Here is a 27,257-nt window from a genome sequence, read left to right as displayed (position 1 = left end):
ACCATGTGGGATTCATACCAGGTATGCAGGGATGGTTCAGCATTACAAAAACAGTTAATGTAATCCATCATATAAATACAACAAAAGACAAGAATCACATGATTTTATCAATTGATGCAGAAAAGGCATTTGACAAAGTTCAGCACCTATTCTTGATAAAAACTCTCAGCAAAATAGGAATAGAAGGAAAATTCCTCGTCATAATAAAGAGCATTTATACAAACCAACAGCCACATCATCCTAAATGGAGAGAGCCTGGAAGAATTCCCCTCGAGATGGGGAACCAGACAAGGATGCCCTTTATCACCACTCTTATTCAACATTGTGCTAGAGGTCCTAGCCACAGCAATTAGGCTAGATGAAGAAATAAAGGGCATCCAGATGGGCAAGGAAGAAGTCAAAGTATCTCTATTTGCAGATGACATGATCTTGTACACAGAGAACCCTAAAAAGTCCTCAAAAAAACTACCGAAACTAATAAAAGAGCTCAACAGAGAATCAAGATACAAGGTAAACATACAAAATCAGTTGGATTCCTCTACAGCAACAAAAGAACATTGAAGAGGAAGTCACCAAATCGATACCATTTACAGTAGACCCAAAGAAGAGGAATAAATCTTACCAGACATGTAAAAGACCTATAGAAAGAAAACTACAAGACACTCCTGCAAGAAACCAAAAGAGACCTACATAAGTGGAAAACATATCTTGCTCATGGATAGGAAGACCTAATATTGTGAAAAAATGTCTATTTTACCAAAAATGATCTATAGTTATAATGCAATCCCGATCCAAAAACCGGTGACATTTTTTAATGAGATGTGGAAACAAAACCACCAACTTCATATGGAAGGAAAAGAGACCCCAGATAAGTAAAGCATTATTGAAAAAGAACAAAGTGGGTGGCCTCATTCTACCTGATTTTAGAGCCTATTATACAGCCACAATAGTCAAAACAGCCTGGTCCTTGTACAACAGGTGCATAGACCAGTGGAACAGAATTGGAATTCAAGCATAAATCCACCCAATATGAACAGCTGATATTTGACAAAGGCCCCAAGTCAATTAAATGGGGAAAAGAGAGTCTCTTTAACAAATGGTGCTGACATAACTGAATATCCATCTGCAAAAAAAGTGAAACAAGATCCATACCTCACACCATGCACAAAAACTAACTCAAACTAGATTCAAAGACCTAAGTATAAAATCTGAAACGGTAAAGATCATGGGCTAGGAGCCCTAATACATGACATAAACAATATATAAAACATTACTACCAATGCACAAATGCCAGAAGAGAAACTAGATAACTAAAAATCAAGCACCTATGCTCATCCAAAGACTTCACTGAAAGAGGAAAAAGATGACCTTCGGACTGGGAAAAAGTTTTTAACTATAACATTTCTGATCAGCATCTGAACTCTAAAATCCGTATGATACTGCAAAAACTCAGTTACAAAAAGACAAATAACCCAATTAAAAAATGGGCAAAGGATATGAACAGACACTTTACTAAAGGAGACATTCAGGTAGCTAACAGATACATGAGGAAAGGCTCACGATCATTAGCCATTACAGAAATGCAAATCAAAACTAAAATGAGATTCCATCTCATTCCAACAAGGCTGGCATTAATCTAAAAAACACAAAAGAATAAATGTTGGAGAAGTTGTGGAGAGACCGGAACATTACTGCACTTATACACTGCTTTCGGGAATGTAAAAAGGTACAACCACCTTGGAAATCGATTTGGTACTTCCTTAAAAAGCTAGAAATAGAACTACCATGTGATCCAGCAACTGCACTCCTTGGAATATATCCTGGAGAAACAAGAGCCTTTACACGAGCACCCATGTTCATTGCAGCACTGTTTACAATATTAAAAAGGTGGAAGTGAGCAAGGTGCCCATCAACAGATGAATGGATGAAAAAATTATGCCATATTCACACAATGGAATGCTACACATTGATAAAGAACAATGATGAATCCATGAAACATGTCATAACATGGAGGAATCTGGAAGGAATTATGCTGAATGAAATTAGTCAGTTGCAAAAGGACAAATATTGTATGAGACCACTATTATAAGATGTCGAGAAATAGTTTCAACAGAGAAGAAAATATTCTTTGATGGCTATGAGAGCGGGTGGGGAGGGAGGGAGGGAGGGAGAGGGATATTTACTAATTAGATAGTAGACAAGAGCTATTTTAGGTGAAGGGAAAGACAACACACAACACAGGAGAGATCAGCACAACTGGACTAAACCAAATGCAGAGAATTTTCGTGAATAAACTGAATGCTTCAAAGGCTAGCGTAGCAGGGTTGGAGGTTTGGGGACCATGGTTTCAGGGGACATCTAGGTCAATTGGCATAATAAAATCTATTAAGAAAACATTCTGCATCCCACTTTGGAGAGTGGGGTCTTAAGTGCTAGTACCCGGCCATCTCGATGTATCAGTTGGTCTCAACCAACCTGGAGCAAACGAGAATGAAGAACACCAAAGATTCAAGGTAATTATGAGCCAAAGAGACAGAAAGGGCCATGTTAACAAGAGACTACATCATCCTTAACCAGAAGAACTAGAGGGTGCCGGGCTACAACCGATGACTGCCCTGACACGGAACACAACAGAGAACCCCTGAGGGAGCAGGGATGCAGACCTCAAATTCTCATAAAAAACCAGACCTAATGGTCCAACTGAGACTAGAAGGGCCCCAAACGTCATGGTCCCAGACCTTCTGTTAACCCAAGACAGGAATCATTCCCAAAGCACTGGATTGGATCGGACTACGAGATGGAAAATGATTCTGCTGAAGAATGAGCTTTTTGAATCAAGTAGACACATGAGGCTATGTGGGCAGCTCCTGTCTGCATGAGAGTTAAGAGGGCAGAAGGGTTCAGAAGCTGGCCGAATGGACACGAAAAGTGAGAATGGAGAGAATAAGTGTGCTGTCTTGTTAGGCTGAGAGTAACTAGGAGTATAGAGCAACGTGTACATAAATTTTTATATGAGAGACTGACTTGATTTGTAATCTTTCACTTAAAACACAATAAAAATTTAAAAAATAAAAGGATTTTATTTTACACGGATCCACAATGAATACCCATTGAAGCAGCAATCAAGAAATCAAATGACATATTGCATTGGGCAAATCTGCAGTAAAAGGCCTCTTTAAAATGTTAAAAAGCAAATGCTACCTTGAAGACCAAGGTGCGCCTGACCCAAACCATGGTACTTTCAATTACCTCATACGCATGTGAAAGCTGGAGAATGAATAAGGAAGACCGAAAAAGATCTGATGCCTTTGAATTATGGTGTTGGCGAAGAATATTGAATATACCGTCATCTGACAGAAGAATGAACAAATCTGTCTTGGAAGAAGTACAGCCAGAATGCTCCTTAGAAGCAAGGATGGTGAGACCTTGTCTCAAAGCATACTTTGGACATGTTATCAGGAGGGATCAGTCCCTGGGGAAGGACATCATGCTTGGTAAAGTAGAGGGTCATCAACAAAGAGGAAGACCCTCAACGGGATGGATTGACACAGTGGCTACAACAATGGTCTCAAACATAGCAACTATTATGAGGAGGGCTCAGGCCTGGACTGTGTTTTGTTCTGTTGTACATAGGGTGGCTATAAGGTGGAACCAACTCGATCTCGCCTAACGAGAATGATGACTAATGTACTTTGGTGTGGAGGATTCAGTTTGAGAAACACAGATATTATTCCTTTAATTAAGGAGCACACACAGTAGTAGTGGACACAGCTATTAGTCAGAGAAATAAAGGAAAAATAGCAAGTTTGAAAAGGCAGAGTTCCAGGATTGAATTTCCTTCGGTTACCAGCTCTTGAACAGATGTACAAGAATGAGTGTATATTTACTAGTTTCTACTCTTTTTAGGGGAGGAAAAAATTTTTAGGAAAAATAAAATGTAAATAAATAAAATATAAATTAAAGCTATTAGGTAATGCTTCTGAAAATGATTGGCTGAGCTAGAATATACCCACTTGTCCTTCGACTTTCTCCTTCGATCTGCCTGGAAGGTGTACAAATTAGGTGAATCTCTACTAGTTTCTTAAAAGCATATAAACAATATTGAGACATGAAAGATGAGTAACAATAACCTAGAAAAACCCTGGATCCCTTATAATATGTTGAAGTCACCATACCAGCCCCAACTGCACAGGACAGAGCTTCTTTACGTGAGAGGAAGATAAGCTCCATCTTGTTAAAGACATTAGTATTTCAGTTTTCTGTAACATGAAGCTAAACCATTCTCTAATAGATACAGCAGATGCAGACAATATTCATTAAAAATACCAATTGCTGGGATGCTTCCTCAGAGGCAGATGGAATAAACTGGAATAAAAAAGAATAGAGTCTAATAACCCAGATCTTCCAAGGGGTTCCCGATGATTCTCAGATGATTCTGACACAGGTGATGTTGACGGTTGAGGGTCGGCTGCTTGGGAATCACTGCTTCTGTCCAGCCTTTCTCCTGCCCTCCCCCACTTTTTCACAAGCATGCACATAAAAATAAATGCCCTGTTTTTCCCCACAAAACATTTTTACTAGGATCATAAGTGTCCAGAAAACTACATTTGACATTTATCTTACTAGAAACAAGAATAAATGGATGAAAAACTGCTCTGTATTTGGTTGTAGACCTACCCACTTTCGAATAAATATTTCAGAATCTGATAATAGAGAAAATACATCTTTCACTTGGATGGGGGAACGTTATGACTTTCTTATAAATTCTCATTCTACTAATGGAGAACTTGAGGCTTGGAAGTCATACAATTAATAAGTGACAGAGGCAGATTCAGATCCTTGTCTCTGTTGCTCCAGAGTTCGGTTCTTTCCACAACACAATATTTCCACTTCTCCGCTGTACAATGAAAGGTTTGGTTGAAAGAGTCCTGAGATCCCTTCTAATTCCAATGCCTGATGAATTCTGATACAGTTTCCTGTAGAGGAATGTAAGGATCATATCATGCACCTCAAAGACCCATCTAGGACTTGAGTGGCTGCACGGAAAATACTGAGCAGTCACTCCTCGTCCTCAGCAACTCTCCAGTGCTTATTTCTTTGACCGAGAAAATTAGTTTGAAGGATCTTTTGGGCTCATTAATCTAAATACTTCACCTTTGGTTATGATGTGTCTAGAGTTATATGTCCAGCATTGGGAGAACAGAGCCTGGCATTTTATTTTTTCACTCTAAATCTAGTGCCCTTTGCTCCAGTCCAAGGTGCTTCCAAAAAAAAAAAAAACCACAAATTTGAGAGGGCACCCTCTTTATGTTGCCAGTTGTTTGTAGACTCTCCTTCATGGGAAGGAAGATGTAACCACCAACTCTACCCAGTGTTAGGGGGTCTAAGCAGCAGCTCAGGCAGGTTTGTGTAAAAGCTGCAGGTGCTTGGTAAACACTGTGTATCAAGAGCACAGAAGTAAGTAGCAGTGTCTGCAGCCTGGGAAGCGGTGATGAACAGGAAACTGCTCTTGGTGGAGGTATCTAGCGTGGCTTTTAGTCTTCCATTAGGTTTCTCTTTCTCATTTGAAAGAATTAAAATTTGTAGGACAAGGCCTCTACCTGAATCTTGTCTATACCACTGTAAGTTTTTTATAGTAGTTTTATAGCTGCAGTTCATGGTGACGTTTTCACCTTCCTGGATGTGCAGAGCCTCAGGATTCTGTTCTACTTGGCCGTTCACCCCTAGGCAGAAACACAAGGCAGGGAGACCACGAGTAAGTCATTACGTATTCACTCTTTAGTGTTTACATTTCCTTCTCTAATCTTGAAATACATTTCCAAATTAACAGGAAGAATTTGCCCCACATCTTGTGGACTCTGAGCTTTGCTCTCCCTCTTCCCATCACCAAGAGCCCCCAACTTACTGTCCACTTGAAGCCATAGAATCACCAAAGACACTACAAGGAGTTTCTCCATTCTTCCTCCTTGTTGGGCTGGAAAAAGATGTAGCTCTGGGGTCTGAAACGGAGCCCAGTTTCTCAGTCAAAACAGCCCCTTTGCTAGTCCTTCTGTCCTCCCAGAGAGTCTCAGGTTTCTTACCTAGCCAATCAGAGACAAGCTCCATATTTCCTTTGAATCAAACAAGTGCTGATTTCAAACCAAGGTGAGTCTGAGGAGAGAGAGGCACTGCCATCTCGTGGTGGCAACATCATCGGGCTAATTGAACACGCTCTGGAATGGTGAAGACTGTATGGGAATGATTCAGAAGAAGTTTTGAAGCTCTATTTTCTGTTTTCAATGAACTCTTCTGTTGCTCTCTATCATGTGCTGGGAAAGACTCCAAGAGTTTCAGGTAATGCAAAGCCCCAGGACAATAATGTTATTTGTTAACATTTCTTTAACCCTTAACGTACCAGGCACTGTACATGTTAAGGATTTAAAATCCTTTTCTAAGGATTTTTCCTTTTTTTTTTTTTTCATTTTCTGTCAAGTTGTTTCCAACTCATGACCACCCAGTTGTGTCAGCATAGAACTGTGTTTCACAAGGTTTTCATTGGCTGGTTTTTGGAAGTAGATTGTCAGGCCTGTCTTCCAAGGTACCTCTAGGTGGACTTGAACTTCCGATTTTTCAGTTTGCAGTGAGAGCATTAACTGTTTGCACCACCCAGGGACTTTATGTGTATCCTTTTATTTAAGCTGTGACAAAAATCAGAACCAATAAGTTACAAGTGTATATATAGATAGAGATTGACTTCAAGGGGTTGGCTCACATGATTGGGAAGGTGGGGGCTGGCAAGTCCAAAATCCATAGGTCAGATGACACCGTGGAGATTTCTGTACGCTTGCAACCCAGGATCCCTAGGTCAAGTGACAGGAAGAGTGCAGAGTGGAGAGAGAAGGAGAATTCTTCCAAACTAAGAATTTATAGCCTGGAGGCAGACCTCACCCTAAGGAACTCTTCTTTCCACTGACTGATTACATTACATTAGATAACTTTATGGAAGGTGATTACATTACTTTAAATTAGTTTATACTATGGCACAGCAACTAGTCTTAGTATTAGGCCAAACCATTGAAAACAATAGCCTAGCCAAGCTGACACCTACAATTAAGCATTACAAGATCTTTTAATATTCTGTGTGATAAAATGGGAAGTACACACAAAGCACATGTGAAGTATACTGAGTATGACGGTTGTCTTAAGGAAAAGCGTGGGTACAGTTGTTTGTGCCGCAAGCTGAACTACCCGCTTTCTCCTGGTACTCTACTTTCTACCTTAAAGCATGACTGACAGAAAAGCAGACTTGGGTGTTTGGCAGATAGTTTCTTGAAAATCAATGCTTCCAGATCAAGGAAAACAATTGACATTGGTTGCTGACAATGCTAAAATTAGAGCTTCCACAGGAAAATTGGAATTTTTGGAAAACTTGTATCCCCTAACATGGACTTGACACTTTCCCAGTTCTTAAAGATTTCCCTGATAAAATGGGTGTTGAGGAGAAACCCCAAGAGTACAGCCCCCCATCACCCTCATAGCTCAGGTTGAGATTCACCCTTCAGCCAAAGATTAGACAGGCCCATAAAATAAAATGAGACCAAATGGGCACACCAGCCCAGGGACAAGGACAAGAAGGCAGGAAGGGACAGGAAAGCTGGTAATAAAGAACCCAAGGTCGAGAAGTGATGAGTGTTGGCATGTCCTGTAGTTGGCAACCAATGTCACAAAACAATATGTGTATTAATTGTTTAATGAGAAACTAGTTTGCTTTATAAACCTTCAGCTAAAATGCAATTTAAAAAATTAGAAGATTGGTGGAAGAGTAAACTATTTATTTTGACAGTATTATAGATTCACGAGAAGATGATAAAAAAGATCATAGAGCTCTATGTACTGTGAGGACATCTTATATAACAGCCGTACGATATCAAAACCAGGAGATTGACGTTGATACAATAAGTTAACTAGAGTGCAGACCTTATTCAGTTTTTACCATCCATTTTTTACAAGCACTTCTGTGTGTGTGTGTGTGTGTGCAATTCTGTGTGTGTGTGTAATTTTATCTCATGTCTAGATTCTTGTTACCACCGCTGCAATCAAGATACAGATCTATTCCATCACCACAAAGAAATTCCCTCACGGTGTACCTTTATAATCACAACTCTCCCCCGTCTCCGTCCCCAGCAAACATTAATTCTCCTCTATTGTTTTGTTGTTCTCAGAATATTATATAGATGGAATCATACCATATGTGTGCAATTGACTATTTTTTTCTAAGAGTAATGCCCTTGAGACCCATCCAGGTTGTTGCATGTATCAATAGTTTGTTTCTTTTTATTGTTGAGTAGTATTCCATGGTATGAACTTACCAGTTTATACCATTCACTCATTAAAGAACATCTGGGTTGTTTCCAGTTTTTTACAATTATGAATAAAGCTGCTATAAACATGTGTGTACAGGATTTTATGTGAATATAAATTTCATTCCTCTGCAATGCACTGTGATAGGTGCCAAGATGAAAACAAGTGCAATGATTATGAAGGTGATGGGAATGTAGCTCCATAGGTCAGGAGGTGCTTAAAATATAAGAAACCATTTGAGTTGGAAATTAAGCAATGAGTAAAAAAACAATGAGTAGGTATGGCAAAAAAACCCACAAAAAATACCCAAGAGTGTCATTGCTTGGCTATATAAGTGCGTGTTTAGTTTTTTCCAGAGTGATTATACTATTTTACATTCCAACCAACAATGTATGAGATAGCCAGTTTGTCCACATCTTTACCAATATTTTGTAAAATTACTATTTTTATTTTAGTTGTTCTAATGTGTTTATAATGATAGCTTTTTGCAGTTTTAATTTACATATTCCTAGTAGATAAAGATGTCCAACATCTTTTCATTTACTTATTCTCCACCTATATTTCTTCTTTGGTGAAATGTCTTTTTTTTTTTCTAGTGGGATTGTTTATTTGTTGCCATTGAGCTATGAGTTTCTTTTATGGATTCTGGATATAAGGCCTTTGTCAGATACATGGTTTGCAAATATTTTCTATCTGTAGGTTGCCTTTTCATCCTCTAGACAGGGTCTTTCACGGCACCAAAGGTTTTTATTTTGGTGAAGTCTAGCTTATCTTTTTTGTTTTTCCTGTATGAATTGCCCTTTGGTGTTATGTCCAGAAACTCTTTGCCTTGCTTTAGGTATAAAAGGCTTTCTCCTACATTTTCTATTAAAAGTTTTATGTTTCATAATAGTAGTTTCTCAAAAGGGATAGGTTAAAGAGGGGGGTATTTACAAGGTTTTTTGTTTTTTTTTCTGAAATAGTTTAAGGCGGATCTCTCAAGGTAGAGAACCAATTTAGACTGGGCAAAATTCATGACATAAGAGTTTAGGATTGGTGGATTCCATGTGGCAAAAGTCTTAAGATGAGTTCTAATGAAAAAACTAAGCAAGTCATTTGCCCAGATAGGCAAACTACCATCCTGATTAGGCAGCTATGTCCCCAGATGAACATACTGTTTGTTTAGATAAACTGACCTGTCACAATTTCCCGACGAACCTAGTAAAGTCACCTTGCCAGAGGTAGTCGCAAGTGCTCATAGGGAAGGATTTTTGCTTTTTTAAGTTTACCCTCCATGGGTTTATTTAACATGCTTTTACTGAGTATGTACTTTGTGCTGCTTACTCTTAGAAGCTTAGGTTAGAAGCAGAGAGAACACCTGATTCTGCTCTGAAGTAGACAGTCCACAGGGAAAGAGACAAGATAAAGGTTCAACGCACTATGCTAGATGCCAGGATGAAAATAAACATATCGTACAGCAGTTATAAAGTGAATGGGAATGTAGCCCCAAAGGTCATGAGATGCTTAAAATATAAGAAACCACTTGAGCTAGAAATTTAACAATGAGTAGGTATCGTAGTTAACTAGTGCTGCTATAACAGAAATACCACAAGTGGATGACTGTAACAAGCAGAAATTTATTCCTTCACAGTTTAGGAGGCTAAAAGTCCAAATTCAGGGTGCCAGCTCCAGGGAAGGCTTTCTGTCTCTGTCGGCTGTGGGGGAAGGTCCTTGTCATCAATCTTCCCCTGGTCTGGGAGATTCTCGGAGCAGGGATCCTGCATTCAAAGAGCATGCTCACTCTCGGCTCTTCTTTCTTGGTTGTAGGCAATCCCTCTCCTCTCGGCTCAATTCGGTCTTTCATATCTCAAAAGAGATTGACACAAGATGCAACCTAATCCTGTGGATTGAGTCCTGCCTCGTTAGTATAACTGCCTTTAATCCTTCCTCCTTAACATCATGAAGACCCATTAGACCCTTTGGCATGGAGTCAATTCCTAGTGAGCTATACATGACAAAGTAAAAACTGCCCCATAGAGTTTCCAAGGAGCAGCTGGTGGATTTGAATGGCCAAGTTTTTGGGTAGCAGCCAAGCTCTTAACCACTGTACCACCAGAGTTAGTATTTACAACAGATAGGATTATCAGATCACAAAATGGAGGACAACCACACTATACTGGGAATCATGGCCTAGCCAAGTTCACACACATTTTGGGGGAACACAATTCAGTCTATAACAATAGATATGGCAATAAACCCCACAGAAATTCTTGCCACCTCAGTCAAGTTTCTAGGGGTTCCGTGCTGCAGGGAATATCAGGACATTCCCTCCAAAATGAAAGACACATTGCTGCACCTCACACCACCTATCCCCCCAAAAAAGGCATAATACTTGCTAGGTCTTTTTGGATTATGGAGGCAAGCTATGCCACATGTGGGTGTGTTACTTTGACCTATTGACAAAATCATCTGTAAAGTTACCAGTTTTGTGTGGGAATCAGAGAAAGAAGAGGTTCTGTAGCAAGTTTAGGCTTCAGTGAACTTGGGTCTTATGATTCATAACATCTGAATCGATACTGGAGGTTTCCATGGCAAAAAAACTATTCTGCTTTTGAAAAACAACTTCCGGCTTGCCGATTGACCTTGGTGAGGAAGGAGTGTCTAATTTAGGGAAAACAGGTGACTGCGCAGTATGAACTTCCATCATGAACTGAATGTTGTCTGATCTATTAAGCCCTAAGTTTGGGCGTGATCAGTAGCAATCTATCATGAAGTGGAAATGGTTTAGAAGAGAATGAGCTCAGGAAGATTCAGAAGTAAGTTTCATGAGTAGGTGGATTTGATTCCTTTGACAACAATTTTTCTTGAACTGTCTTCTCTCCTTTAATCCATGCCTATGGCATCCTAGGGAATTTCTTACAACCAGTTGACTGAGGAGAACAAACCTCAAGCCTGCTTTTCAAGTGAGTTTGCCCATTATGCTGGTACCACACAAAAGTAGCATTGCAGCCACATTGACTGACAGTGGTCAAGGAAAAATCCCCCAGTGGACAAAATATCGAGGGTACATTTGGGTTGCTCACCTTGGCTGGAGTGTCAGAACTACTGATCTACATTGATCCATAGGCAATGGCTAATGGTTTGGCTAGGTGTTAAGAGACATGCAAGAAACAGGATTGGAAAACTGGTGACAAGAAAATCTGGGGAAGAGGTATCTGAATGGACCTCTCAGAATGGGCACAGACTATGAAGGTAAATATGTCCTATGTGAATATACACCAAGGGCAAACCACTGCAGTGGGAGCTCTTTGACATGGACAAAATGTCATACTCTATGGATGGGTCAACATCTTTCCTTTGGCACTCCCATGCTTACTCAATGAGCCCATGAACAAAAGTGGCCTTGGTGGGAGAGATAGAAGTTATGTGTCAGCTCAGGGGCTTGACTTCTCCCTTATCAAGGCTTATCTAGCTAATGGTACTGTGGAGAGCCTTATCTGCCAACTACAGAGGCTGACTCTAAGCCCCTGATATAATGCCATTTCCCAGGGGAATCAGTCAGACACACGGTGACAGATTGATTGCATTAGCCCTCTTTCATCATGAAGATGGCTGAGGTTTATGTTCTCTGTAATAGACACATATACTTGTATATGGATTTGCCTTCCTTGCTTCTAATTCTTCTGCCAGAGTCATCTTAATAAACTCACAGAATTGCTAATCCACCATGAAGACATTCCCCATAGCATTTTTCCTGATGAAGGAACTATTTTCATTACAAAAGATGTACAGCAGTGGTCACATACCCATGGAATTATCTAGTCTTACCACATACCTTATCACGTAGTAATGACTGGCCTATTAAAAAATGAAACGGCTTATTGAAGACTCAGTTATGGCGCCAGTTGGAAGAAAACACCCTGAAAAGATGAGAGCCTATCTTAGAAGATGCAGTATATGCTTTATATCAGAGACCATTATATGGTGTTTTGTCCCCCATAAACAGATTGCATGGGTCTTAGAATCACAGAAGTGGACATAGAAGGGGATCCTCTCACTATTATAACCAGTGACGCACTGGCAGATTTTCTGTCTCCTGTCTTTGTAACTTTGAGCTGAGCTGATTTGGAGGTCTAGTTCTCCGAAAGGACGAATGCTTCCACCAGTGACATAACAGTGGTTTCACTGAATTGGAAGATGGGGTAGCCATGTGGCCATTTGCGCTTTTGATGTCACTGGACCAACAAGTAGAAAAAGAGGTTATTCTACTGGCTAGAGTAATTGCTATCAATTCCCAAGGAGGGGTTGTGTTGCTGCTACACAAAAGTTGTAGAGAAGAGGACTATGTCTGAAACCCCAGGGCACTTCCATACCCAGTAGGTGGCACAATGATTAAGCACTTGGCTGCTAACTGAAAATTTGGCAGTTCGAACCCACCAGCTGCTCTGTGGGAGAAAAGACCTGGCAATCTGCTCCTGTAAAGATTGTTATTGTTGTTGGGTGCTGTCAAGTCAGTTCTAACTCATGGTTACCTTAGGTACTACAGAACGAAGTACTGCCCAGTCCTGTGATTTTGACGTCCATTATTTCTTTTTTGTGTGAGCTTTATGGTTTGTATTATTATTATTATTGTACTTTAGGTGAGAGCTTGCAGCCCAAGTTGGTTTCTCACGCAAAAATTTATACACATATTGTTATGTGACACTAGTTGCAGTCCCTGTCATGTGACAGCACACTCCCCCTTTCCACCCTGGGTTTTCCATGTCCATTCAACCAGCTTCTGTCCCTTCCTGCCTTCTCATCCTGCCTCTGGATAGGAGCTGCCCATTTGGTCTCCTGTGTCTTCTTGAACTAAGAAGCACAGACTTAAGGAGTATTATTTTATGCTTTACAGTCCAGTCTAATCTTTGTCTGGAGAGTGAGCTTTGGGAATGATACTAGTTCTGAGTTAACAGAGCTTGGGCGGCAGGGGGAGGGGAGCTGGGGGGTATCCATGGCTTCAGGGGTTCATTCAGTCTCAGTCAGACCATTAAGTCTGGTCTTTTTACGTGAATTTGAGCTCTGCTCCACAATTTTAACCACTCATGCAGGGACTCTCTGTTGTGTTCCCTGTCAGGCCAGCCATTGGTTGTTGCCAGGCACCATCTAGTTCTTCTGGTCTCAGGCTGGTGGAGTCTTTGGTTTATGTGGCTCCTCTTGGGCTAATATTTACCTAGTGTCTTTGGTGTTCTTCATTCTCCTTTGCTCCAAGTGGGTTGGGACCAATTGATGCATCTTAGATGGCTGCTCGCAAGCTTTTAAGACCCCAGATGCCACTCACCAAAGTGGGATGCAGAACATTTTCTAAATAAACTTTGTTGTGCCATTTGACCTAGATGTCCCCTGAAACCATGGCTCCCATCCTCCAGCTCCACCTACTCTGTCCCTCAAAGTGTTTGGTTGTGTTCAGGAAACTTCTTAGCTTTTGCTTTAGTCCAGTTGTGCTGACTTTCCCTGTACTGTGTGTTGTCCTTCCCTTCACTAAGATGATTCTTGTCTACTATCTAGTTAGTGAATTCCCCTCTCCCTCCCTTCCCACCCTCATAACAATCAAAGAATGTTTTCTTCTGTGTTTAAAGCTTTTCTTGAGTTCTTATAATAGTGGTATCTTACAATATTTGTCCTTTTTTGACTGGCTAATTTCACTCAGCATAATGCTTTCCAGATTCATCCATGTTATGAGATGTTTCACGGATTCATCATTGTCCTTTCTCATTGCATAGTATTCCATTGTGTGAATATACCATAATTTGTTAACCTTTCATCTGTTGATGGACACCTAGGTTGTTTCCATCTTTGTGCTATTGTGAACACAGCTGCAATGAACATGGGTGTGCATATATCTCTTCGGGTGACTGCTCTTATTTTTCTAGGATATATTAGTGCCAAATCAATTTCCAAAGTGGCTGTACCATTTTTCAATCCCACCAGGAGTGTGTAAGTGTTCTAGTCTCTCCATAACCTCTCCGGTAGTTTTTATTTTTTGTATTAGCACCAACCTTGTTGGGGTGTGATGGTATGTCATTGTAGTTTTGAGTTGCATTTCTGTAATGGCTAATGATCATGAACATTTCCTCATGTATCCGTTAGCCACCTGAATGTCTTATTTGGTGAAGTGTCTGCTCGTATCCTTTGCCCATTTTTTAATTGGGTTATTGGTCTTTTTGTTGTTGAGGCGTTGCCAGTATCTTGTAGATTTTAGAGACTAGGCCCTGATCGGATATGTTGTACCTAAATTTTTTTTCCCAGTCTGTAGGTTGTCTTTTTACTGTTTTGGTGAAGTCTTTGGATGAGCATAGGTGTTTGATTTTTAGGAGCTCCCAGTTGTCTACTTTCTCTTCTGTCGTTTGTGCATTGTTAGTAATGTTTTGTATACTGTTTATGCCATGTATTAGGGCTCCTAATGTTGTCCCTATTTTTCTTCCGTGATCTTTATCATTTTAGATTTTATATCCAGGTCTTTGACTCGTTTTGAGTTAGTTTTTGTACAGGTGTGAGGTACGGGTATTGTTTCTTTTTTTCCAGTTACGTCAGCCCCATTTTAAAGAGACTGTCTTTTCCACATTTAGCTGACTTTGGGCCTTTATCAAGTATCAGCTGCTCTTAAGGGGATGAATTTACATCTAGATTCTCAATTCTGTAACATTGTCTATATAACTGTTGCTGTACCAGGCTGTTTTGACTACTGTGGCAGTATAATGGGTTCTAAAATCAGGTAGTGTGAGGCCTCCCACTTTGTTCTTCTTTTTCAGTAATGCTTTACTTATCTGGGCCTCTTCCCTTTCTATCGAAGTTGGTGATTTTTTTCTCTATCTCATTCAAAAATGTCTTTGGAGCTTGAATTGGGATTGCATTGCATTTGTAGAACGCTTTGGGTGGAATTGACATTTTCACAATGTTGAGTCTTCCTGTCCATGAGCATGGTATGTTTTTCCATTTATGTAGGTCTCTTTTGGTTTCTTGCAGTAGTGTCTTGTAGTTTTCTTTGTATAGGTCTTTTACATCTCTGGTTAGGTTTATTCCTAGGTATTTTATCTTCTTGGGGGCTATGGTAAATGGTATTGATTTGTTGATTTGCTTTTCGAATTTCTCTTTGTTGGTGCAGAGGAATTCACCTGATTTTTGCATGTTTATCTTGTATCCCGATATTTTACAGAAATCTTCCGTTAGGTTCACTAATTTTCTTGTGGATTCTTTGGGGGTTTTCTGTGTATTCTGGGAATAGGAATACTTTTACTTCTTCCTTACCAATTTGGATGCCCTTTTTTTCTTTTTCTTGCCTTATTGCTCTGGTTAGGACATTCAGCACAATGTTGAATAAGAGTGGTGATAAAGGGCACTCTTGTCTGGTTCCCGTTCTCAAGGGGAATGCTTGCAGTCTCTCTCCATTTAGGATAATGTTGGCTGTTGGCTTTGTATAAATGCCCTTTATTATGTTGAGGAATTTCCATTCTAATTCCTATTTTACTGAGAATTTTTATCATGAATGAGTATTGGATGTCATCAAATGCCTTGTCCGCGTTGATTGATAGGATCATGTGGCTCTTATTTTTTGTTTTATTTATATGATGGGTTACATTGATTGTTTTTCTAATGTTGAACCATCCCTGCATACTTTGTCATGATGAATTTTTATATATATATATATTATTGTTGGATTCTATTGGCTAGAATTTTATTGAGGATTTTTGCATCAATGTTCGTGAGGGATATTGGTCTGTAATTTTCTTTTTTTGTGGTGTCTTTACCAGGTTTTGTATCAGGGTTATGCTGGCTTCATAGAATGAATTTGGAAGTATTCCACACTTTTCTGTTCTGAAATACCTTTTGTAGTACTGGTGTTAACTCTTCTCTGAAAGTTTGCTAGAATTGTCCAGTGAATCCTTCAGGGCCAGGGCTTTATTTTTGTTGGGAGTGTTTTTTTTTTTTTTTTTTTTTTTTTTACCTCTTCAATCTCCTCTATTGTTGTTGGTTTATTTAGGTATTTTTTTTTTTTTTTTACCTCAGTTCATGTTAGTTTAGGTAGGCAGTGTGTTTCTAGAAATTTGTCCATTTCCTCTAGGTTTTCAGATATGTTGGAATACAATTTTTCATAGTATTCTGTTATGATTCTTTTAATTTTAGTTGAGTCTGTTGTGATATTGCCCATCTCATTTCCTATTCAGCTTATTTGCTTCATCTTCTGTTTTTCTTTTTTCAATTTGACCAATGGTTTATTGAGTTTGTTGACCTTTTCAGAGAACCAGCTTTTGTTATTGTTGACTCGGTTGTTTTCTATTCTCTATTACATTTATTTCTGCTCTAATTTTTAGTATTTCCTTTCTTCTGGTGACCATGGGCATCTTTTACTGCTCTCTTTCTATTTGTTCAGGTTGTAGGGTAAATGTTTTGATTTGGGGCCTTTCTTCTTTTTGGATGTGTGCATTTATTACTATAAATTGACCTCTGAGCACTGCTTTTGCTGTGTCACAAGGATTCTGGTAAGATATGTTTTCATTCTCCTTTGACTCTATGAATTTCTTTTTTTTCATTCTTGATTTTTTCTATAACCCAGTACTTTTTGTGGAAAATGTTTTTCGGTTTCCATGTCTTTTTTTCCTTACTTTTTTTCTGTTATTGATTTCTACTTTTATAGTTTTATAGTCAGAAAATAAGCTTTGTAACACTTCGATATTTTGGATTCTGTTAAGACTTGCTTTGTGGCCTAATGTGTGATCTATTCTGGAGAGTGTTCCATGAGCACTGGAAAAGTCAGTATACTTGGCTGCTGTTGGGTGGAGTGTTCCATAAATGTCTATGAGGTCAAGTTGGTTGACTGTGGCATGCAGATCGTCTGTGTTTTTGTTTTTCTTTTTTTTGAGCTTCTTCCTAGATGTTCTCTCCTCTACCAAAAGCGGTGTGTTGAAGTCTCCTACTAGTATTGTGAAGCTGTCTATTTCTCTTTTCAGTGCTGTTAGGGTTTGTTTCATGTATTTTGGAGTCCTGTTGTTGAGTGTGTAAATATTTTTTATGGTTATGTCCTCTTGGTGTATTGACCCTTTAATCATTATATAGTGTCTCCTGGTGTATTAACCCTTTAATCATTATATAGTGTCCTTCCTTACCCTTGTGGTGGATTTTGCTTTAAAGACTATTTTGTCAAAGCTTCATATTGCCACTCCTGTTCTTTTTTTATTGATTTTTGCTTGATTATGTTTTTTTCCATCCTTTGAGTTTTTGTTTGTGTCTTTAAATCTAAGGCGTGTCTCTTATAGGCAGCATAAAGACAGATCAAGATTTTTATTCATTCTGTCACTTACTGTCTATTGGTGCATTTAGTCCATTTACATTCAGTGTAATTATTGATAGGTGTGAGTTTAGTGCCATCATTTCTATGTATTTTTTCTTTTTGTGGTGTTGACAGTTCTTTGTTCACTTAATTTTTCTTCTTTTTTGTTTTGATGGTAGATTTGTTAGTTTCCTTTGTGGTTACATTAATATTTACCTCTATTTTTCTAAGTTTAAATCAATCTTTTATTTCTCAATATCGCCTTAACTTCCTCCTCATATGAAATTTCTGTGATTACACTATTTAGTCCCTCTTTTTTGTTTTAATGTTGTCATCTTTTACACATTGATGTCTCTGTTTCCTTATTTTCATTGTTTTAGCTCTGACTTATATTTGTGACTTCCCTCTCTGGGTTGATATCTGGTGGCTCTGTTGTGTGTTCTAGTCTTGGGTTCTTATCTCATATTATTGGTTCTCTAGTCTGAGGGCTCCCTTTAGCTTTTCTTATAATTTTGGTTTGGTTTTTACAAATTCCCTTAACTTCTATTTATCTGGAAATCCCCTAATTTCACCTTTATATTTGAGAGACAGTTTTGCTGGCTATGTAGTTCTTGTCTGGCAATTTTTTTCCTTCAAGGCTTTATATATGTCATCCCATTACTTCAATTCTGCTCCTATGACTTTGTAATGAGTTGTCCAATTCTGAAATTTTATTCTTAATCTTTTGTGTTTCTATTTGTTGCCTCTTTATGGAGTCTAGCAGCCTGTTAAATTTGTCATTTTGCTCTTGTATAAAAGAAATAGCTCTCCTAAATTCCTCTATTGCTTTGTCTTTGTGTTCCTTGACTTGGTCTGAGTTTTGCCTGCTCTCCATCCTGATCCCTGGAAGAGCTCTGTATATTAATCTTTTGCATTCTACCTCTGGTAATTCTAAGACTTTCTTTTCCTACAGGAAGTTTCCTGGTTTTTTTTTGTTTGTTTGTTTTGTTTTTGTTTTGCTTGCTTCCTGAAGCCAACATGGTCTGCCTCTTCATGTGATTTGACATCTACTATTTTCTCTGAGCCGTCAATAAGTTATTTTATTTATTGTATGTTTCCTTACTGTGTCCGAGCTTTTTGTTTTGTTTTTGTTTACCTAAATAGGGTGGGCGTGTGAGCTACCTTGGTTATTGGTGTCTTTGAAGTGCTCGCATCCTGTTATCTGGTGGTTAGAGCTGCTATGAGGTATGTGAGCCCAGGAGTCCATTTACTTTTCTCATGTGGATTCAGCTCAGGTGTCCCAGCCATCGGTCACTGAGCGTGTGGTGCAGGCTTTCATCTATAGTCCTAGACAGGCAGAGCTATGTAGGGGTGAGGGTGACTGGAGCAGGCACAGTTATCTGGCTACAGTAGGGAGTTATGTGCTGAGCAAGGTAGGGGACTGATAGCTGCCTGAGTACCTAGGTAGAAGGCATGTCCCTCTCCCCTACAGCCGGCAGGTGGGTGAGTTTTGCAGTGAGACTTCGGACACCCAATGCCGTTGGTTGTAAGGACTGGGAGGCACCACCTATTCTTGGACTCCTGTTGTGGGTGGCTAGGTGGAATGGGTGAATCTACCAGTCCTTAGGCCCCTGATGTGAGTGGGTTGAAGACCCTGCTTAATGGGTAGGGTGGTGTCAAAAGTTACAAATCTGCCATTGCCCCTTAGCTGTTGCAGTTGAAAACAGGCTTCAGGTATATACCCTGTTGTACTATGCTAATGAGGGCCTGTTCTTTTGAATGGCTCCACACAGGCCTAGGTATGGGTGAAAGGTATTTGAAGTCCATGGATCCCTAATGTCTGTGCCTAGGCAAAGGGGCAATGCCTGCCCTGAGTTCTGGCTTAGGGGGCATGATGATTTTTTAAAGCCGCAAGACTGGTTTGGGCACGGTCAGACCTGAGCACCCAGCTTAGGGGAGCTGAAGGTTTTTTTATTGTTTGTTTGTTTGTTCGTTTGTTCCCTCTGCAAAGCTAGGAGACTGACTTGGGCACAACAGGTCCCACTTCTGGCCTCAGGGGTGTGGCAACTGCTGAACACTGCCAGGTTAGCACCAGAGCTGAGCGGGGAGAGGGCAGGTAGGGGAAGAGTGGCACTTCTCCATTTCAGAAGGCCCAGAGGCGTAAGGTTATTTTGATCCTGCGTGGTAGGTTAGATGCTCGCACTTAACTTTTGCAGATCCAGTGCTGAATCCTCCTGGTTCTGGAGGCTTATGCAGACTCTCCACCTTGGTAAAATGTGTCCCGAGTACTACTCCTTGCCTCAGCCAATCCAGCCTGCAGGGTGTGGGCTAGCTCAAGTCTGGCACTTCTTTACTTCTTCTGAACTGTCTCTCCTTTACCTTACTGCTCGGTCAAACTCTTGAACTTCATCACGTTCAGGGCTCCCAGATTGTCATATGTAATCGATTCACTTGTTTTTTTTGGTGGGGGGGGCCTTTGTTGTAAGAGGGACCACAGGAAGCTTCTGACTATTCCTCCATCTTCTTCCTGCCTCCTGACTTCCATTATTTCTGATGAGAACTCAGGCATCATTCTAAATGTTGTTTCCCAGAATACAATGTATCATCTTTGGCTGTGGCCAAGAATTTTTCTCACTTGAATATACAATCTGAATATGGATTTTCTATCCATACCTGCAATTCTCCTTCCCAAAACACATTTGGTGAACTTACAGATTTCCTATTCAGCTACATGATAAGCCACATAGCATTGCTCCTGATCAAGGAGCTTATTTTATAGCAAATCAAGCATAGCAGCGAGTAGAGGTGATTTCTGAGAGCAAAGGGATCATAGAACACATGACAATGTGCAGAACCAAGGACTATAATAGCCATGAACATTTCACCTTCATTTGATATCAGCATATTTGTGTACATATTAGCCATTTTTTTACTCCCTCTCCCATTTGCCTACCTGTAAAAGTAACATAAAATGTGCTAATAAAAGCTAATGTTATATCTCAGCAGTTAAGCTACAGGAGATCAAAAGGGAAACATGACTGCACTAGAGGAGGAAAGAACATCAGCCAAAGACGGATAAACAGATTTTGTAAACTCTTTGGGGGAGTTAGCATGTTTTTGATTGAATAAGTTGTAGTTGTATCATGTTAGGGGGAAGCCTGATTTTTATTGTCTTTATTTGGAAGTTAAGTGTTGTTAAAAGAGATGCATATGATAAAAGAAATTCCATGGTGGCATGAAATGTACTGTGGTAGCTTTGTACTGTGCCCACTTAATTAAGCTGGAAATACATTTCCAAGAATTTGCTTTCCTATATAGTCCGGATTAGGGTTGACTGCAAGAGAAGTCTGTCCAAGATTCGGGAGGTAAGAGTGGGAGGCAATCATATTTCTTATACACTGCAGGTTGATGCAGGGCTCAGGGCACTGTGGCAGCTCACATATGTGGTCACTCATCTCTGCCAGCTCATCTTGTTGGTGACTCACAACTTCACCGAATCTCCTCCTTCAGCTTCTCTTTTTCCTGAGCCAAGTGTATGGCATGACGGCAAAAGTGACTAGCTTCTCCCAAATATCACCAGCCTCTAGGAGACTAAAGGAAGTGAGAGACAGACAAGTTTCAGTTTGACCTTCTGGCTTCCAATTGTCTTCATGGGTTCCAGTTTGTCCTCACAAGCCGTAGTTCGCCCATGCTCTTGTTCACATCCAGCTTTCCTTCTCAAGTGTTGGTCTAGCTGACCTATAGTAACTTCAGGCTTAATACCAGATGCAAAGAAAACAGCTTTGCCTAGACTCCTCCACCAGCTCCAGCAGTTGCATCAGGTGTAATCCTTAGAATTAACCTCTTATTCTATATCACTCATGGTGGCTCTACTTCTCTGGTTGTGCCCCATCTGACAAAAACCCTGAGGAAAGGGCTAAGGAAGTGATCCTCGTGGCTACTCCAGATAGAAAGACCCAGTCTTGTTCTGTGAATGTCTTTAAGTGAAACTGCCACTTCATTAAGTTAATATAGGGCAATTTTTTTTCAAGGTTAGACAACCTGACACATGTTCTGTCTGACCTATTTTTAGTCAAAAATTCAAGATCGAGAATGTATATGAAGAATGTTACTCTGGACACCTGTTTCCAAGTGAGCTTTAGGGAACTTTTATTTAGAATGAAATCCTCTGATCCGGACCACATATGAAGCCACCACAGTCACTACCATTTCTTGTCTGGGATCTGCAGGTGCGCATTTCCGCCCCGACCCTGCAGCAGGGAGCGCTCTGTTATTGAGCCCTGGGGTTTTTGTTCAGCTTTCACTATCACTTCAAACACTGTGGGTTCCCGGAGAGCACAGAAGTACTTTGCTGAATCTTCCAGCTGTAAGGTTGAAATGGTGAGGCTGATAGATTTATCTTTTTTTTGGAAATCTAGGGAATAGCGACCATCCTTTGAGTTCGGCTTAGAAGAATCCTGATGAATAAGTAAAGTGATCTCACCACTGGGAAGTTGCTTGTACCAGAAAATATAGTAATTCGTCCAACTTGTTTCATAGAGACAGTTCAGAGTGACGGCCGCCCCCTCCTGCCTGGATATAGCTGGCTGGACTTGAGTAACTTTCTGGGCCACAATGGATCCTGTGGGAAAAATCAGAGGACAGAATTGATCCTGTGGTGTAGTGAAAAAAATATTGTAACAATTAGACTAATTGAGGACCCAAACACAAACCAAATTGACATTTTAGTATACTTGCTTTTCTCCAATTCCCTATTCCACCTCCGTCCATGCAAAGTACCATATGCTGTGTGCAATCTTTTCATCCTTAACATTCTTCCCCACGTTTGGAACCTTCCTTACCAGAGTAGATCAAGGCCAGGAGCACCCACAGTGGTCTGGAGAGTGGCATGTGGCATGTATTCCTCTACACAAATGTGTTTTGTTCCACTTGGAGCTCAGAGTTCAGTATCTCAAGTGGCGCACAGTGTATATAGGTAGTTCCTGGGCTCTGATGCTACTCCCCCAAACAGGAAGCAGGGTTTCTTATGTGCACAGACCACATTGCCTATGCACAGATGAGAAGGAAATCTGGCTCACCCTGAACATTGACTTTGCTTTCTTGTCTTTCCTTGGTAATTAAATTAGGCAATACCTGATAATGGACTTGAAGAAAAACAAGTCATATTGAGGGTTGGAGCTGAGGGGAACTGAAGATTGATTCAATTGTTTACATGGATTATTCAGTGGAACGATTTGGGGAACTCATTCAAAACAGAATTTAATATGGGCCGTGGACTTTCTTTGTAATCTACTTACTATTCATTTGTTTTGCCTATACTTTTCTCCAACCAGAATCCAAAAAAAAAAAAAAGAAAGAAAAAAACCTCACAGATTCTTGGCTTTGTCAGTGTAAAGCGATTCTATCCGATACAATTACCTTATTTTAGGCAAATAACCGGTGCCTTCTACGTTTGTTTGCCAAAGGATCCCTCTGTCCTCAAGGTATTTTCGTAAACCCCAGCCACTAAGGTCAATTTTATTTGCATGTTATTGTGAAAAAAGTTAGCATAGCACACTTTCGAAAATACCTCCTGTGCACTGAGGAAATGCCTTGCGGGACCGGGTTGCGGGAGCGAGAGAGGAGGTAGAGGTTGGCAAAGAAACAAAGAAGGCAGCATTGTTTGCCTAAGAATACAGCACTGCACCTCTTTCTCCTGCCTTCCTGAGTTCCAGGGCTTTACTGAAGTTGTACAATAAATAAAGCTACTTCGAGTCAAATGGTATAAACTCAGTCTTTCTGACTTGCAGAATCTATTCAGTCGTTTATGTTTTTGTAACACTGTAACAGGAATAATATATTACTCTTTCAAAATATGACATTTAGTTTTACTTATTAGATTCTGAAGAGGATCAACACATTGACTTCTGTTGCCTCCACATTAGAATTGTTCTTTTCAGATCATGTGTTCTAGAATTACCCTGGTATCACATTTTCTATCCTGTTGAAGCAAAGTGTTCAGTCTCACTTGTTAAATTCTGTGGCTCAGGATTTTATTTGTAAAATAAAGTCACAACAAGCATACCAGATCTCTCTGTGGCCCGATGCTAGAATCCACTCATACAGAATGAGATCTCTATAGGCTCTAGCACTTAGTACCACAGAAGTTGGTGGCTGAACTTTTGTGTATTGTTAGGTTGTGTGGAATGCAGCTGTCAATCTTCCATTTGGTTTCACTATTTTAATGGCTTGATTAATATACAGGGATCAAAGGACAAATAAAACCATCCTCCTTGCTGTTGGATCCATTCAGACCCTGTGTGTTACAGAGCAGAACTGCTCCATAGGATTTTTTTAGATGTAATCTCAATGGAAGCAGATTATGGCACCTCTGTGTGCATTTGAACCATTGACCTTTAGGTTAATAGTCAAGTGTAAGCCTGTTTGGGCCACTTGGGGACCTAAGAGGCAAATAGACAACTAGAAAAGAAAATCTAGACCAGGTCTCGAAAATAATGCCAGTTCTTTGATGCATGTGCAAAATAACATATCAAATGAATGGTGCAAGGAAGAGAGCCTCTAGCTATTTGAGACACCTACTCCTCTGCCCCATTCCACCTCTGTGTACTGACAGGCAGCTGGCTCTCTGGTTTGTGATTATTTCTGCCTAAGCAGATGGAGACCACGAATACCCACAGCATCCAGGGGATCAGCAGGAAGGCAGGGCTTCCCCTTCTTGAAGTGGTCCCACTCTGTGTTCCTGACAGGGCAGGTGCAGAGCCTCCAAAATGTGGTTACGGGTGAACCGAGTACGAATGTGTTATGACACACAGGTTGGGAAGTTTGGCTTATCTTAAACATGGTTTTGCCTCTCCTTGTGGTAACCACTATACTGAGAAGACTCCATGCATTAAAAATTTTTTTTTTACCTTTATAGAGATGTATCAAAAAAAAATACACTATATTTGTATTTTGACATTTCTCATAAATTGTGTCATGTGTTTTTGTTGTTGTTGTTAGCTGTCACCTGGCCGGTTCCAACTCATGGCAACCCTATGTGCAACAAAACAAACCACTGCCCAGTCCTGTGCCATCCTCACAACTGTTGCTATAATTGAGCCCATTGTTGCAGCCACTGTGTCAATCCATCTCATTGAGGTTCTTCCTCTTTTTTGCTGACCCTCTATTTTACCAAGCATGACTGGTCCGTCCAGGGACTGATCCCTCCTGATAATATGTCCAAAGTATGTGAGACATAGTCTTGCCATCCTTGCTTCTAAGGAGCATTCTGGCGACACTTCTTCCAAGAAAGATTTGCTCGTTCTTTTGGCAGTCCATGGTATATTCAAAATTCTTTGTCAACACCACAATTCAAAGGCATCAATTCTTCTTCAGCCTTCCTTATTCCTTGTTCAGCTTCCGCATGTATATGAGACAATTGAAAACACCATAGCTTGAGTCAGGCACACCTTAGTCCTCAAGGTGACATCTTTCCTTTTCAAAGCTTTAAAGAGGTCTTTTGCAGCAGATGTGCCCAATGCAATGAGTCTTTTGATCTCCTGACTGCCACTTCCATGGGTGTTGATAGTGGATCCAAATAAAATGAAATCCTTGACAACCTCAACCTTTTCTCCTTTAATCATGATGCTGCTTATCGTTCCAGTTTTGAGGATTTTTGTTTTCTTTATGTTGAGGTGTAACTCATACTGAAGGCCGTGGTCTTTGATCTTCATCAGTAAGAGCTTCAAGACCTCTTCACTTTCAGCAAGCAAGGTTGTGTCATCTGCATAACGCAGGTTGTTAATGAGTCTTCCACCAATCCTGATACCACATTCTTCTTTATACGGTCTAGCTTCTTGGATTATTTGCTCAGTATACAGATTGAATAGGTATGGTAAAATGATACAACCCTGACCCACACCTTTTTTGATGTAAACCATGCAGTATCCCCTTGTTCTTTCGAACAACTGCCTATTTATCCATGTACAGGTTCTTCACGAGCATAATTAAGTGTTCCAGAATTCCCATTCTCTGCAACATTATCCATAATTTGTTATGATCCACACAGTCGAATACCTTTGCATGGTCAAAAAAACAGATAAATTTCTTTCTGGTAGTCTCTGCTTTCGATCAGGATCCAACTGACATCAGCAATAATATCCCTGGTTCCACATCCTCTTCTGAATTTGGCTTGAATTTCTGGCAGTTCCCTGTCGATATACTGCTGCAGCCGCTTTTGAATGATCTTTAGCAAAATTTTGCTTGCATGTCATATCAATGATATAGTTTGATAATTTCCACATTCAGTTGGTTCACCTTTCTTGGGAATAGGCATAAATATGGATCTTTTCCAGTCAGTTGGCCAGGAAGCTGTCTTCCATATTTCTTGGCATAGATGAGTGAGCACCTCCAGTACTACATCTGTTTGTTGGAACATCTCAATTGGTATTTTGTCAATTCCCAGAGCCTTGTTTCTTGCCAGTGCTTTTTTTTTTTCTCAGATCAGCTTGGGCATTTTCCTTCAGTACCATCAGTTCCTGATCATGTATTACCTTCAGAAAGGGCTGAATGTCTACCAGTTCTTTTTGGTATAGTGACTTGGTGTATTCCTTCCGTCTTCTTTTAATGCTTCCTGTGCTGTTTAATATTTTCCCTGTAGAATCCTTTGGTATTGCAACTTCAGGCTTGAATTATTTCTTCAGTTCTTTCAGCTTGAGGAATTCTGATCATGTCATATGGTGTGTATCATTTTCCAATTGCTCTTTACAGTCAACGTTTTATTTTTAAGGTTCGTCTAAAAAATACATATAAACCTACTTCTTTTCACTGTTAGTCACTACATTGTGTTCTTCTTTTTTGAATAAATTACTTCCATTCCATTATTGAGTGATTATAATTATTATTGTTAAAAGTGTTGCAGTGAACATCTTTGTAAATGTCTGCTTGTTCATATATTTGAACTTCTTCATTGTAGATATCAGGAATTCGAGTTGCTGGATTTTCAGCTACGTATTTTTTCTTCTTTTGTAGTTGAGGCAAACTGTTCTCCAAATAGTTGTCTTTCTCCCTCTGAAAAAGTATGTGTCCCCATCTCCTTATATCCCAGCCAATACTTAATGTTATCAGACTTTATAAACTTTGCTGATCACATCAAAGAGAAATGGTAACTTCTTCCCATTTTATTTCCTCTGATTACTAGGGAGTTTGATGTTTTACATGATCACTGGCCATCCCTATCTCCTCTTCTTTGAATTGCCTTCTGTTTTTATGTGTCTTTATTATTTTATTTTTCCTTTATTGATTTGTAATAGTTCCCTGTTGTTGTTGTTGTTAGGTGCTGTCGAGTCATTTCCGACTCATAGCGACCCTATGCTCTGGGGGCATTTTGATCTACGAATTGATGAAAGGATGGAAATTTTGCAAGGAATTTAGAAGATATAGGGCCATGACCATCTAATACTGCAGCATTTTTGGTAACTATCACCCTGAGTTTGAACAAGTATTTAATATTTTCTTCACACTTTATCTTCATGAGTGAAATATGAAGAATCAACTTAGCTTTTAGTGTTAACACAGGCAAGATAGAGAGGCAGAAATTAAGGTTAAATTCAGAAACATCCCTAAAAATAGGGGTGGTCTGTGCCATATATGGAGCGTTGGTGGTGCAGTGGTT

The 27,257-nt window shown here is 39.9% G+C and overlaps 2 gene segments (V, D, J or C); both read right to left on the bottom strand.

The window, feature by feature from the left end:
* Positions 1–5,364: 5,364 nt before the first annotated feature.
* On the bottom strand, positions 5,365–5,957 carry LOC135232484 (T cell receptor alpha variable 17-like). The segment is given in 2 exon segments: positions 5,365–5,723; positions 5,906–5,957. Coding segments are annotated over 2 exon segments (411 nt in total).
* A 15,850-nt stretch (positions 5,958–21,807) lies between these two features.
* On the bottom strand, positions 21,808–22,495 carry LOC135232483 (T cell receptor delta variable 1-like). The segment is given in 2 exon segments: positions 21,808–22,226; positions 22,447–22,495. Coding segments are annotated over 2 exon segments (468 nt in total).
* Between the last annotated feature and the right edge of the window lie 4,762 nt (positions 22,496–27,257).

Source organism: Loxodonta africana, chromosome 10, assembly GCF_030014295.1.
Source record: "Loxodonta africana isolate mLoxAfr1 chromosome 10, mLoxAfr1.hap2, whole genome shotgun sequence".
NCBI lineage: Eukaryota > Metazoa > Chordata > Mammalia > Proboscidea > Elephantidae > Loxodonta > Loxodonta africana.
Note: the sequence above shows the minus strand (reverse complement) of the source record. Positions and strands in the feature narration are given on the sequence as shown.